This window comes from Protopterus annectens, chromosome 3.part1, assembly GCF_019279795.1.
Source record: "Protopterus annectens isolate FY-2018-M chromosome 3.part1, PAN1.0, whole genome shotgun sequence".
NCBI lineage: Eukaryota > Metazoa > Chordata > Ceratodontiformes > Protopteridae > Protopterus > Protopterus annectens.
In genome coordinates this window covers 1,634,669,990-1,634,684,932 of record NC_056732.1, presented here as the reverse complement: position 1 = coordinate 1,634,684,932, position 14,943 = coordinate 1,634,669,990, and the positions used below count along the sequence as shown (strand labels likewise).

At 36.7% G+C, this 14,943-nt stretch overlaps 1 protein-coding gene across 5 annotated transcripts in view; it reads right to left on the bottom strand.

Annotated features, from left to right (window-relative positions):
- CDK14 (cyclin dependent kinase 14) overlaps window positions 1–14,943 on the bottom strand; it is a 3,129,234-nt gene that overhangs the window by 1,895,686 nt on the left and 1,218,605 nt on the right. For all 5 annotated transcript variants that reach the window (XM_044067657.1, XM_044067661.1, XM_044067659.1 and 2 more), the window contains one exon: window positions 11,210–11,304. In XM_044067657.1, the coding sequence (XP_043923592.1) occupies window positions 11,210–11,304 (95 nt within the window). The remainder of the gene's footprint in view (window positions 1–11,209; window positions 11,305–14,943) is intronic.

Below are 14,943 nucleotides of genomic sequence, written 5' to 3'. Positions count from 1 at the left end.
TTAAAGATCCAAAAAGATATTGGTTCTGTGCTAGTCTGGTGAGGTGAGGTCCTTCAACATTATCCCTATGGTTGTTATCTACGTGTCCAGCCATCTGGTTGTGGGTCACCCTCTTTGCCTGCTTCCTTCAGTCTTTCAAAACCTAATGTCTTTCTTCAGTGATCTCTCTCTTCTGATGGTACTACCAAAATAAGACAGTCATAACTTCATCATTCATGCTTTGAGTGACATAGCCTGTTTGATCTCTTCCAAACACAATTTGTTAGTTCTTCTGGCAGTCCACGGCATGCATAGAATCCTTCTGCAGCAACAAAGTTCAACTGAGTCAATCTTCGTTCTTTCCCATTTCTGTAATGTCCAGCTTTCACATCCATAATTGACCACTGAGAAAACAAGTGTGTGGACAAGTTTGATCTTTGTTTTGAGTGTTATTTCCTTGCTTTTGAATACTTTGTCGAGACCCTTCATTGTAGAGCGACCACGTGCTATTCTGCAAAGTATTTCCTCCCTGCTAGTTGCTTCCATATTTACAAAATAGCCCAGGAGATTAAAATTATTTAGAACTTCTATTCTATCATCTTCAAGCTCAAAATCTTCATCATTTTCTGTGTTCATAATCTGCGTCTTGTTTATGTTCAGTTATAATTCCATGTTATAACTTTTGGCTTTAACTTTTTTCAATAGATACAGCAGGTCTACTTTGCTGCTGGTGATGAGCTTGTGTCATCTGCATAGAGCAAGTTGTTTGTATTTCAACCAGCAACTTTAAACCTGATGGTCTCTTCTTCCAAATTTGCTTTTCTGAAGATGGCTTCACTGTAAAGGTTGAACAGGTAAGATGACAAGATGCATCCCTGCCTGACACCACGTCTTACTGGAAAACATTCAGAGTTGCCATGTTTAGTTCTCACTGCAGCTTCTTAATTTTCATAAAGGTTCTTTATCAATTGAGTTATGTGTTTGGGCATTCCCACTTGTGCTAGAGTTTTGCATAGTTTATCACGATCCACCTAGTCAAAAGCTTTGCTGTAGTCAATGAAGCAAAAGTATACGGGCTTTTGGTATTTTTGCTCTTCTTCAATCAATATCCATCTAACATTGGCAATAATGTCTCTTGTTCCTTCTAAACCCAGTCTGAACTTTGGGTAGTTCTTGCTCAATATATTTTGCTGGCATGTGGAATTAATGCAATAATTCTGTAGTTGGTACAATCTTTAGCGTTGCCTTTGTTGGATTAGGAATGAACAATGATCTTCTCCACTCACCTGGCCATGCTTCCCCTTCCAAATCTGTTGACACAGTCAAGTGAGGGCCATAATACCTTCTGAGCCTTAGATTAATTGAATTGTACTACCGTCAATGCTAGGTGATGTGTTCGATAAAGCTTTAATTGCTGCTATAACTTCTTTTAAAATAACTGGCTCTTCCTCGACATCAGTTTCTGGTTTAATTTTCCCAGTGGTATCCACTTTCTCTTTTTTGTATAAATTTTCCATATATACTTTCCATCTCGTCTTAATGCTTTCTGGATTGTTCAATATCATTAGATTGTCTTTACACATTCCCCAATCAAGGTTGGTAGTTCTGCTGCAATCTCTTAATATCCTGAGAAGCTAGTGTGTTTTTTTCTGTTTACATGCTCCGATTCAATTTTCTGTCACATATCCTTGAATATCATTCCTTCTCTTTCAAATTTGACGTTGAAACTCTCGGTTAATTTGTGATAGTCATTCTCTATCACTGAAAAATTTTGCTTGTCTTCTTTGTTCTGCTGCTTTTCTAGTTTCTTCTGAGATCCAGAAGAATGTTTGTTAGGAATTTAGATTTGAAAATGTTATTTGGGAACAATAATGCCAGTACTGAAAATGTCTTAAAAAGAAGTAGCACTTTTTTACCTAATAGCACAACTGTCACAACCTTTTTACAGTTATGTGAGAATGATGTTTATGATTTGTTTTTTAATGGGAAGTCATCTAGTTTTCATAACCTGAATGCTAATGAAAGAAAAGTATTAATGGACTTAGTTAAAAAGATTGACATTGTACTGAAACCAGCTGATAAAGGTCGGAAAACAGTCATATTTAAAGCACCACAATATCAAGAAGTGATGTATGAATTTTTATTAAATGACAGTGCAACATTTAAGGTTGTAAATGTTATAGAGTTGAATAGATGACTTAGAGGATTAAAACTGAATTGTATGACTATTTAATGCAGTTAGCAATTACTCCGGAACAGTATAATTATTTCTACATAGAACATCCTGTCTGCCCGGTTATATTTGGGTTGCCCAAGCTCCATAAAAACTTGCTTCACCCCCCTATGAGACCCATAGTCTCAGGAAAACAATGGGCTACTACAGCAATCTCAAAATATTTAGACCAGCAACTTAAACCTCTATTGAAACACAGTATGTCCTATATAAAGGACACTGGTGAATTTTTACAGTCATTGAGAATGTTTTTGGACATGAATATGACAAATGTGTTGTTTGTAACTATGGACATTAGTCCTTATTTACGGTTATTCCTAACAATGTAGGTATTGAATATGTTAGAGAATTTGTAGTTAAGCACAGCACTTTTACACCAAATAAAATTTCACTGCTATGTTCTCTACTGGAGATTGTTCTGCAAAATAATGTTTTCATGTTTGGGGATGATGTATATCATCAGACTTCAGGTGTAGCTATGGGCACACCTGTAGCAAATAGCTATGCTAACACAGTGTTGGCTAGATGGGAAGAATACACTATTTTTGATTATAACAAAAATGAATACTATAATAGTGCTTTAATGCACTATAAACGTTTTGTAGATGACATAGTATTAGTAGTAGCAAGAAGGCATAAGAGTTATTTGTTGAACATCTACAAAATAGCACCAGCTTCCTTAAGTTTGAAATGTCTTGTTTAGTAGAGGAAATCACTTTCTTCGATGTTAAGCTGATGAATATTGATGGTAAAATTCATGCATCTATACATAGGAAAGGGGTACAAGCAACGAGATACGTACATAATTCCAGTATGTACCCCACTCATGTTTATAAGGGTGTAGTAAAAAGTCAATTCTTGAGAGCCAATAGGCTAAACACCACCGAAGAAGGGTTTGCAGCTGAAATTAGTACTATGACACAGGACTGTTTATTAACTAAGAATGTAGATTATGTTAAATCTGAAAGGCCTAGTGTGGCTAAAGCATATTTATAGGTTCATAGGTTAGTACTAGGCTAACTTCCCTTTTGGGCCATTTGAAGCCTAGCCAGTTACCCCATGTGAGAATCAAACCCTGCACCTTGTGTCTTTAAGGGAAGCACCTTAATCATTATGTCATCCTCCCACCACTTAGAGAAGGCAATAATGCCCAGAAGAACAGCCCAGTGAGAGAAGCTGGGTTTAATAAATTAGGATATATGATGAAGTACAACAGACATTCTAGGCAGATTCAGTCCATAACTAAAATAAATTGGACTGTCCTTAGTTCTGATGTTAATGTTAGGAAAGCAGTAGGAGGAAAGCCTTATTTTGTATATAAGAAAGAGAAGAACCTCAAACAACTTCTTTGCTATAAAGATTTTGATAAAAATGAAGTTACATAGATTTAACAAGGGGATAGTCCCTTGTTATAACTGCACCTTTTGTAAGTTCATTAATATAGAAATAGGATTTATACATCCTATAACACAAGTTAATTTTATTTTTAAGGCATTTGGGACATGCAGTAGTGAACATTTAGTTTACTTGGCTAACTGTGAAAAATGTTTGTGTTTTTACATTGGAAAAACTGACTGTAAAGTCAAGGAGAGAATTGCATCCCACTTATCTGATGTAAGAAGGGGGATTGAGACAAATGTACTTAGTAAGCATATTTTACATTGTGGAAATGAACATACATTTAAATTTAGGATACTGCAGAGAGTTTGCAAAAACAAGAGGGGGGGGCATTGTGAATGCCACAGAGAAAGCAAAATACAAATGGATAAACTTTTTTAGATCTGATGTCTATCCAGTGCTTAATAAAACTAATAGTATTAAACCTATTTTGAAATTAAGGCAAGCATATGTTAGTTAGAGTATTACAGTTGTCCTGTGGAGCTTTTTAGGCAGTAATGAAATTTGTTAAGTTGACCATTGTTTTTAATGAAGTTTTTTAGTGAACTAGGCTTATTTAATTGCAGTGGCACAGTGTTAACGTTGTTGCCTCACAGCAAGAGATTCTCCTGTTTGATTCTCGGCTGGAGTGCCTTCTGTGTGGAGTCTGCATATCCTCCCCGCGGTCGAGTGGCCTCTGAAAGACATGCGTGAATGGGAATGCCTTTGCTGAAAGTTGGGCTGGCAACTCGGCACCATAAAAAAAAATTGATTGCCAATCATTAGCGGACTGGAGTTCCACTGTGGTGACCCCTAACCGGGAAAAGCCGAAAAGACAAACAAGGCTTAGTCAAGTATATTAATTATGTAAATTGTATAATTATATAATGTGTTTATGAGATATGTTTTGTGATTGGCTGGTGTTCTATATTTATTCTGTGGTCTTAATGTACTGATTCATTCTTGAAAAAAGAGTTTCAACTCGAAAGCTTGAAGTAATAAATCTTGTTTTACATGAATGGTCGTGCTGTGCCTTTTTGTTACTGAATTTAATTTTGTATTGGTTTACCAGTATATTTAGTTGTTTTATACCTGCTTCCTGGATGTTGTATTGTCAGCTGTGCCTGGAGAAGTAGAGCAGTGGATGTGTAACACATGCCAGCACAGCTAGCTGGAATTTTGTAAGTAATTATATGTAACTCATATATCAAATTGATTTGTACAGATGCTTGTGCTGAAAAATGTATTTGTAAAGGTGTTTGTCTTAAAAATGCACCAACAGTGTGCCCTACTGGACCAAAAAATAAATATGCATACATTATTGTAACTGTTTAAATGTATATGTTTTAACAGAGAATACTGGAAGAGAAGAGATTAAGCTTAAACTTCAGAAATAGTAACAAATTCAATTACTGGGCCTAGGCCATAAAGATGCTAGCTTGCAGTTTTGAATGAAGCCAGAGAGGCAGTCTCAGTAAGAAGTATGGATTATTACCTCATGTAGGAAAAATGGAAGTGTTTTATGGTTTTATGACTTCAGGAGCTGCAGCAAATCTTAGCAAGGATCTGTGTGCATTATTGACACATAAGTGCTAAATCTTGGCAGTTTCTATCAATGGGGGGTTGCATGGGAACCAGAAGTCAGATGACCAGATGTATATGATGTCATTCTAGAATCCATCACTAAAATAATGTTACTACTAGTTAAGACTGAAGTCTCAGAGCAGTTTTTTGAAGCTAACATCAAAGGATCACTCACCTACTTCACCGTGCCTTGCTTTTGGAAGCTGACATCAAAGGATCACTCACCTACTTCACCTTGCCTTGCTCTAAGTAAGTGACCAAGGAATAGTAACTCTTGAGATCAGTCAGGAAAATATAGTAAGATTAATTAAGTATTGATTTTCTGTAACTGAACCTGTCCACCTGTGTTATTTTTAATATTTCTTATGACTGAAACTCTGACATCTATTGCAAATAGATATTTAGCATTTTCATGTTCTTTTCTTATTAAATATATTTAAACTTTTCATTGCGGTGGGTCCTTTAGATAATATTTTAACCTTTGAGAGTACTCATATGTGTTTGGTGATTCTGTGGCCACTCCTGAAAGCCTTAATGCATTGGTCAAACTATCATTCATATTAATATTAATTTCACTCAGTATAATTGGATACCCTTGTAAGAGCCTTAGAGTAGCTGGCTTGGCAGTGTTAGTGGCAGTAACTACCTTATAGTCTGGGCAGAAGGGGGCATAGCTAGTAAACCTGTGCCAGCCTTTCCCAGGTGTATGTGTGTGTGTGTGTGTGTGTGTGTGTGTGTGTGTGTGTGTGTGTGTGCAAATTAAATCTCAAACAGTGTGTGTTTCAGCTGCTTGGGGCGGGAACACTCAGCTGAGGACTTAACTCAACAGCTGTGCCAATTGGGAGCCTTATTGAAGATCTGGGGAGAGACAGAGAGAGAAACCCAGACCCCAGGCTGGGTGTGTTCCCTGTGTGCACTTAAGGGAAATTGTGCTTGATGCAGAGAGCCGCATCTGAAAATACTGGGTGTATCCATTTTTTTCCCAAGTCAACATCCCTCTCCAGTGTCAGTGATGAGAATTCAGGCTTCTTGATTACTAATCCAAAGTGGGGATATCCAACTCCCTTTCATATAAGTTATGCACACAATGAATCTTCACTTTCTTATAATAAAAATAATTGCAATGCTATCTGCAACTCATTGCTAGCTGGAAATAAAACAATGTGCATCCTGCATAGCTTTGACAGAAACATAGGAATATACTAAGTAAGTGACCACTGGGCCATTAAGAAGCCTATCCATATATACATTTAAGTAGATCCTTTTCAAGCACTTAATAGTGATTACCTCCCAAACTGAGCAGGGCAATACATAATACCTCTGTTGTAATTTAATGACCCTTTTAATGTTTGTGTAATTCCTGTAAATATACCATGTATAACTACTTTAGACACATCATTTATTACAATAAGCCAGCAAAAGTCAGTTTTAACACTTTATTTAATGCATTTTATCAGTGTCAGTGGTTCAACACTTGGCACCCTCATTTTTGATTGTGCTATGACTAGAAGGCTCCAGGTACTATTGTCACTGAAAAAGATTGAGTTAATAATTCAGTACTGACACTAAAGTGCAGTACATAGCCCACCTGAGAGAGTTGTAACTGGACACAAAATTAATCTGCATATTATTATTTCTACACCTACAACTTCTCCTTCCACTGTCCACTCACATGTGTGTAAGGTTTTCCAAACCATAAGGGTATGTTTTTTCCCTTGTTTCCTTACTAAATTTAAATCCCTTACTGAATACCACTCTTGTTCAAGTCATCAGTGGCTGACATGCATTCCTGCATATTAAAGGTGTTTGTAATCATACTTAAATACTGATTTTTCAGTATGCCTTTTTCTAAATTATTTTTTAACTACGCAAGTACCCACTATTACAGAAAACTGTTTATTGAACATCTTTTGATATATACATAAAACAAGCCTGCCACCAATTTCTTTTTAAATAATAACATCCAAAAAACAATATTTATCACATTGTACATCAAATATTAATGGCAAATAAAGAGTTCATAATATATTTAACAATTTTATTAAATTATCTTCACTGTCCTGCCAGAAGAAAACATTAATCTTCAATTAAACATATAAAGAGTCACACATATTTTAAATACTTCATTTACCTTTAAATTTCTTTCCTTAAAAGCTAAAAAATGCAGGCATAATGTTGAGCCATAGATAATTCCATGGCCATTCCTTGCAATTGTTGGTAATATTTCTTGTCAGACTATGTCATACTATGATTCAAAATGAATTCCACAAACATACCTATGACATCCCTAAAATACCCTTTGTGTTCTGAAACTAAGTCTGCAATCAATCTAATTTCACAAACTCCATTCATCTTGTCTTAGGATCTTGTCACAATAACAGTCAGGTATGAACCTACCAAAGGACTATGGTTCTAGAAACCCTTCTTCAAGCCAGTCTTATGAAAACAGTGAGTACAGGGGGGGGAAGATCTTTGTCATGGATGCTTGCATTTCTGTTTTGGAATCATCTCATTTCACAAATCTAGATTTGTTTTCTCAGTACTGGCCAGTTTTAGCTCAAAGCTATTTTAATAGGTTCATAGGTTCATAGGTTCATACTAGGCTATCTGCCCAAGGGCATTTATAAGCCTAGCCCATAGTTATGTGGCTTTTGAATAAAAACTATGCCTATCATTTTGCTGTGCCTCTGTCAAGCAGTGACACTGAAGTAATCCCTGGGGTATATCTGCGATCTCCCATCCATTGGTCAAGATTCCTCTTGAACAAGGCCAGCGAGGTGCTCTGCCTCACATGTAACGGGATTTTGTTCCACAGCATAGGGAGTCTCTGGGTGATGAATCTGTCCCTCCAGCACGTTCTATTTATAACCGTGTCAAGGTTTAAGTCTCCCGCCCTTGTGGTTCAGAGAGATCTAGATTTTTTGAGGTGAAGCATATTCATCAAATCTGGGTTTGACATGACCTTATATGTCAGGCACAGGTCACCTCTGAACAAGCGGTATGAGACTGAATAGAGCTGGAGTTCTTTCAGTCGGGCAGCATAAGACATATTTTTGAGACCCTTTATCCTTTTGGTGAGGAACTTTTGGGGCCTTTCAAGTTGCAGCAGGTGTCTGGTCAGATACATTCCGAACGGGGCATTGTACTCAATCATAGGTCTAATGAGTGATGAGTACAGGGGGTAATGCATTTGCTAATGCTTTAGAGAAAGGGGTGATAACAAGGTACCCAGTACCATACCATACCATACCCTCACTGATTTTAACTATAGTGCTCACACCGTCTGTGAAATTGCTTCTTGGTGGCTTTCTGACTAGTAAAGTATTACTCTTAAATGTACAAATCTACCATCACAGTTGCATGTCAATCATTGCAAAAGATACAAACACTGACCCTTTAGCCCTATCTGTTTGAACTGTTGCAAGGGTTTTGCATCCAAGAAAGAGGTCATCATTTCTCTGTACTCTTCCCTCATTAGACCAATCATAGAGTATAATGCCCCATTTGGCATGTACCTCACTTGACTCCTGCAACAGCTGGAGAGGCCAAAAAAGTACCTCACAAAGAGGATCCTATGACTTAAACACATGTCTAAACATGGACAGACTAAAAAACTCCAGCAATTCTCTGTCTCATAACGTCTACTAAGAGGCGATCTCTGCTTGACTTACAAAGCCATGTCTGACCCAGCTCTGTTAGAAATGCTACATCTAAAGGAATCCTAATCCCTCCACACCAAATGCACCAGAGACCTCAGTCTCATTACCACACTCAACAGAACATGCTGGAGGGACAGGTTCATAACCCAGAGACTGCCCATGCTATGGAAAAGACTTCCCATACATGTCAAGCAGAGCACCTCACTTGACCCTCTTCAAGAGAAATCTTGATGAGTGGATGAGAAACAGAAAGTTCACCCCAGGGATCACAACAGTGGTTCTGCTTGATAGAGGCACTGGGAACTAACAAGGGGTGGCACAATGCCAGGGCACTTCTATGGGCTAGGCTTGTAAAGGCCCCAGGGCCATTAGCCTAGTACACACCTATGAACCTATGAACTGCAGCTTTGAACTGTTAACTGTTCTGCTCAGTTGCTGTAATTGTTCTTAACTTGTGTTACTACAAATGCAACAGACAGGTTTGTACATTGGCATCGCTGTATTGTGTTTCATCTCACCTTATGTTTCATTTGTTCTCAGCCTACCTGTACCCACCATATTTAGCTACTATGGGAATGAGTGTTTCTGATTAGATTGTATAATGCTCCAGTGACATTATTCAAGGATACAAACAAGATGAAATAAAATGCAAAAAACAGTAGTTAAAATAAGAAAAGTTCCACACGTCCAGGTTCTAAAGATCCAGTAAGAAATATATACTATGTTTTAAATGTGACTCTTAATAAATTACATGAGCATTTGTAGTCAATGAAATTCTGAGTAAAATCTGATAGCCTTCATTGGTGAAAACATCAGAATGACACAGTTTTGTTGTGTTAATACATTGTAAAAAAACTCCTGTATGTTGTCTACCTGTCTGAACATCTCACCTATCCAGTAAAATATAACTCTGGTATTTATTTTTCATTGTTTACTAGGTAACTAAAAATGCAATCTGATTCCTGGCTCCATTTCAGTCACAAAACAAACAACAAGAGCAAGGGTAAATACTAAATATATATATTGACAGCGTACTGTAGCTGGTCACTCAATGTATATATATATATATATATATATATATATATATATATATATATATATATATATATATACAGAGAACTGTCTAGAGAAAATCCACACATCCAAAATTCCATGGCCAGGAACAAGTCTCCAAACCCTGGAGCTGTGCAGCTCAGAGCTCACGACCGACATATAGTGCTATGTGCATACTGGTGATGTGACCAGAGAAAAGAGGTCTATTATTATATGTGGGAGACAGGCAATGCAGATGTGAGTTTATCTCATAGAATGTATTCAATGTTTTCTTTAATTGTGCCAAATCCTTGACCAATTTATACAGAAACAGACAAAATGGCATAAAACAGCACCAACAGTGAAAGTCATCTTAATGCATTGTAAGCTATTGTTGCCTTCAGAGCCCTAAACTCCATATCTTGGGTAGCTGAATCCACATTCTTGCATACAAAGGAATTACTCAAGTAGGATGATTTTTCCTTTAAGTTCTTATTAAATGAGAGACACTGCTCTGACAGTCTATGGAGACAATTCAGAATCGGCCAGGGAGGAAAGCCAGGCACCTATCTTATCCCATTGTGCAACAAGAAAGCTGAATATTTCATAAGACTGGAACAGCAGCCATCTGCATCCATGAGACAGAAAAAAAAAATAAAACCAACAATATAGCAAGATAGAAACCATAAGTCTCTGTACCCTTGCAGCAAAACTTATACAATGAAATGTGTCAGGGCCCCACCAATGCTTTTCAGGAATTATGAAATAAAAACCCTCAAATACTAGACAAAGAAAACTTTTAAAGGCTTTACAGTCCTGTTATGAAGCATAACCTACTGCATTTTGTTTCCTTTGAGAATAACAGCAATATTTCCAGTAAGTGCATATATGGTCACTTCCAACCTTTTAACAAAGCAGAACTAAAGGATATCATCTAGATTCTGTTGATATCCGCTGCTATGCTACATGGATGAAGTCAGCATGACAAAAATGTCGATTTTCCATCTATACCATGAAAAGAGAATTAAAATGTCAGTTTCTACTTGCATTAAACACAGAAACATTTCACTGCTTTGTAAATCAGTATAAACCTGAACCACTGAGCATGAAACATTGATGTCATGTGTCTCTCCCTGGTCTGTTAATGCTCTGGAATATACTTGGCTAATACATAAATAAGTACATTAATGACAAAGACTGATTAGAAATCAGATGACAAACAGATGGGGCATTGTGTATGTTTTGCCTTGTGTTGTACATCTGGATAAAGTGCCACAAATTACTTCATCGAGATAGACTGCCAGAATTCACAGGGCTTCGTTTGTTAGTCTCTGGTTCTACTTACCACATACTCAAAGACGAGGGTCAGGGTCTCTTTGGTGTGAATTATGTCATGAAGGAGAACAATGTTCGCATGCTTCAGTCCTTTCAGAAGTGAAGCTGAAAGAAATGAAATATCCACATTAGCATAAAATGAGATATGAAAATGCATAGACACAGTGGCTAAACAACAGCTGCTTCAATAATTTTATGACATTTTTTTTTTTTTAAATTAAAATTTCTGGAACAGCATTTCCTGCACTGATTCGGTAACACAGTGTTTTAACACTCTTTCTATACACCAATACTTCTGATGTAGATTCATGCATAAACAAACAACTTTGAAAAAAGTATGTTTCAATGTTTTTATTCAAAGTAGCATGTTATTGTCAAACAAATGGTATGTAGAATATAATCACAGCTGTAATAAAGAAGCAATAATGAGTGAATGGGTGGGTATTAAAGAGTATTACAGTGTTCTCACCTCTGCAAGGTCTGCTATGTCTCTGCAATAGCTGCCCTGAGGGCATATTTTTCTTAGAAAAAGGGCTATCCGTTAAATTGTTTTGCATTTATTTTATTAATATAATATATATTTTTATAGTTTGGATATAAAATTGGTTTTCCACTTAATGTCTAAAAGATGGTATATGATATGCAAGTGCTGTTGGAAGAAGTATTTTACATTCAAAATAAGTTATGCAAGCATTTAACAGATAGTTATAATACCTCCTCAGTACACACATACACACATGTACACACACACACACACACACACACACACACACACACACACACACACACACACACACACACACACAAACGCAGACACACACATAGTCAAGTAGATACAAAAAATACAAAAACACAATAATGAAGACACAAACGCGCGTACACACACACACACGCACACACACACACACACACACACACACACACACACACACACGCACACAGGCTTTACTTGATATTTTGAACCTAGTCTGGCCGCAATGAGGCAGACAAGTACACAGCCTCTGGACATAATAGCAAAGTACAACACACTACTCCAATTGAAGTCAGTGTGTTCTTCTAACTCACAGCAGCCGGTACAGCTCCTGGCAACTGCTGCTACACTCATTTGTACTGGGACTACTGTTTCCTGAGTGCCTAATTTGTTAGCTGCATTCTGTTTGCAGTTCTTCCGCTCTGTTTTCATTTTTTGGAAGCTGCAAATAGTAAGTGGAAAAACAAATGACATCTTGAAGAAAAGTTTTACTTACAGTATACATATTTCTTAAGTAGGTGATCTTGTTTGTCATGTTTTTCTGTATATTAATAAACCCCATTAGAATATAGATCATCTACTTTACAATTGTTGTTCATGAAATCTGCTTTCTAAAACAGATAAACAGTTTCTCTGCATTGCTAAAATCAGTTATTTGCCCATTTCTGAGTCATGATAAATTGCATACATATATTTAATTGAAATTCATAACATAACTGCTTAAAACTGGTGTTGTCATGTATAATTAGTATTTATTTATTTAGTACTGCATGTATCTGATTATGACTACAAGAAGCAACAGATTTTCAGAATGTTATGTATATTTTTTTTATGCCTAGCAAGAAAGACTCTTTTTTTTTCTTTTTTCTGACAGTGCAATATATACCATTGCCAAAACTGTTTTTGACTTGGTTAGGAAGTCAGCCCACAGCTGTAAGTCTCCACCATCCTTATATTAGATATAGGTTCATAGATAACATGTCATATTCTGTGGAATTTCAAATAAAATGATATTCAAAAACAGGTACAAAAACATAAAACCTTATTCACTAACCAGGAGAATGGTAGAAGTCCAGGATACCTTTTGGAGGACATCTTTGGTACCAAACCTAGTGAATACAGTGATACCCTTTTCTTATATGAAAACACTAAACAGTATCAGATGGTCATGACTGCAAAATTTGAATCCCTCTTCTCATGGCATTTTGGTACCATCTCCATCCCAATCTACAGTCTTAGCTTTGCAGATATTTGTAAAGAGACATGTGCATTTAGCTTTGGGAGGGGTGAGGCACATGGCTTTAGGGGCTACCTGGTGAGACTATTTAATATTGTCCTGCACTGAGGTGGTGGTGCTGTGGTAGCATTGTCACCTCACAATAAGACATTGTCCTGTTCGATTCTCAGCTAAAGCATCTTCTGTGTGGAGACTTGCATGAATGGGCGTACCTTCGTTGAAGGTTGTGCATCTGGGCTGGCAACTCGGTATGTAAAAATCTACTTCCAATCGTTAGCAGACCAGAGTTCCGCTGTGGCGACCCCTAACCGGGAAAAGCCGAAAGATACAAAAGATAAGAGTGTTTCGACTAAAACTAATTGTCCTGCTAGGATCTGCAGCACATGGGGTTCACCATATATCCTAGTCCATATTTAGAAAACCAAAAGGTACACGGACTCCTTGCACCAACAAACGACCAGATAGTCAAAATCTGAACGCAAATTTATTATATTTAACAAGCGTTTTCGCCACTGAATAGTGTGGCTTCTTCAGAGAAAAAACATTGACAGTAATGTCATTTGCACGCTCAATTTAAATAAGAAACTAAAAGGAAATAACATCACATTAATTAAAAATCATTCTGTGCAAATTCGCATAGAATTAATGTAGTGTATGAATCTTGTTACAAAGTTAATATAAAACAAGTGGTGGCATATTACCACAAATTAGGTTAAATGACCAAGGAATAAGTTATATGATTGCATATATATAAACAATTTTCACTATTTGGACGGTGAAACAACAGTCCAGTTCTATGACTTAAATAATAAGTCAGTCCTCTATTCATTGTCCCTTAATATGATCAATAAACTGTGAAATCCAACCGAAGGTCATTAGCAAAAATACTGTATATAAGATGTATTATATAAAATTATATAACAAAATATATTAAAAATATCTAATTCAAAACTAAATAAAAATAACAAAATACGAGTGAAACACTCGTTAAATCACATAAGTAAATCACTTAAAATGTGAATATATCAATAAAATATAAATATATCACCGACTCACATTGCATAGCAACAAGGTGCACCATAATATATTAAACAAAGTACACTACCTTAAATAGCTCCTCATTTTCAAAACTGCAGAAATATTGCAGTTTTCATTGAGACCCGGATAGCAAAAAGCGTCCGTTCTCAGCTGCCACTCCAACTCACGGGTTTCCAAAAGCAATGGTATAGGACCCCCACGGATATTAGTTTTTACTTGATCAATGGCCATAAATGAGAAACAATGGCCTGGAAAATTGTCTATATGTTTGGCTAAAGCATTGGTGTCATTATTCTTCTTAATAGCGTACATATGTTCATAGACCCGATCACTCAATCTATGGTCGGTCTTACCTATGTAAAAGGAGGGGCAACACTCACAAAAGGCCACGTACACTATAGATCTACTCTCACAGTTAAGTGGGAATTTAATGGTGTACTTCCTATCCCTTATTATGTAAGTCTGACCCGTCCTCACTTTATGACACCAATTGCAGAAGCCACATGGGTACATACCAATTCGTTTGTTGAAACTTTTGCTAGAGAAATCCCTTTGTAAAAGCTCTTTGAGGTTATTATTCCATTTGAAAACGAAGTTGGGAACAAGTCCCAATTTCTTTGTTAAACCAGGGCTACTCAAGATGAATTGCCAGTTCTTCCGTATTATTGAGATTATAGCCCTGGAATTAAGGCTATAAGTAACGACGTAACTTAATGAG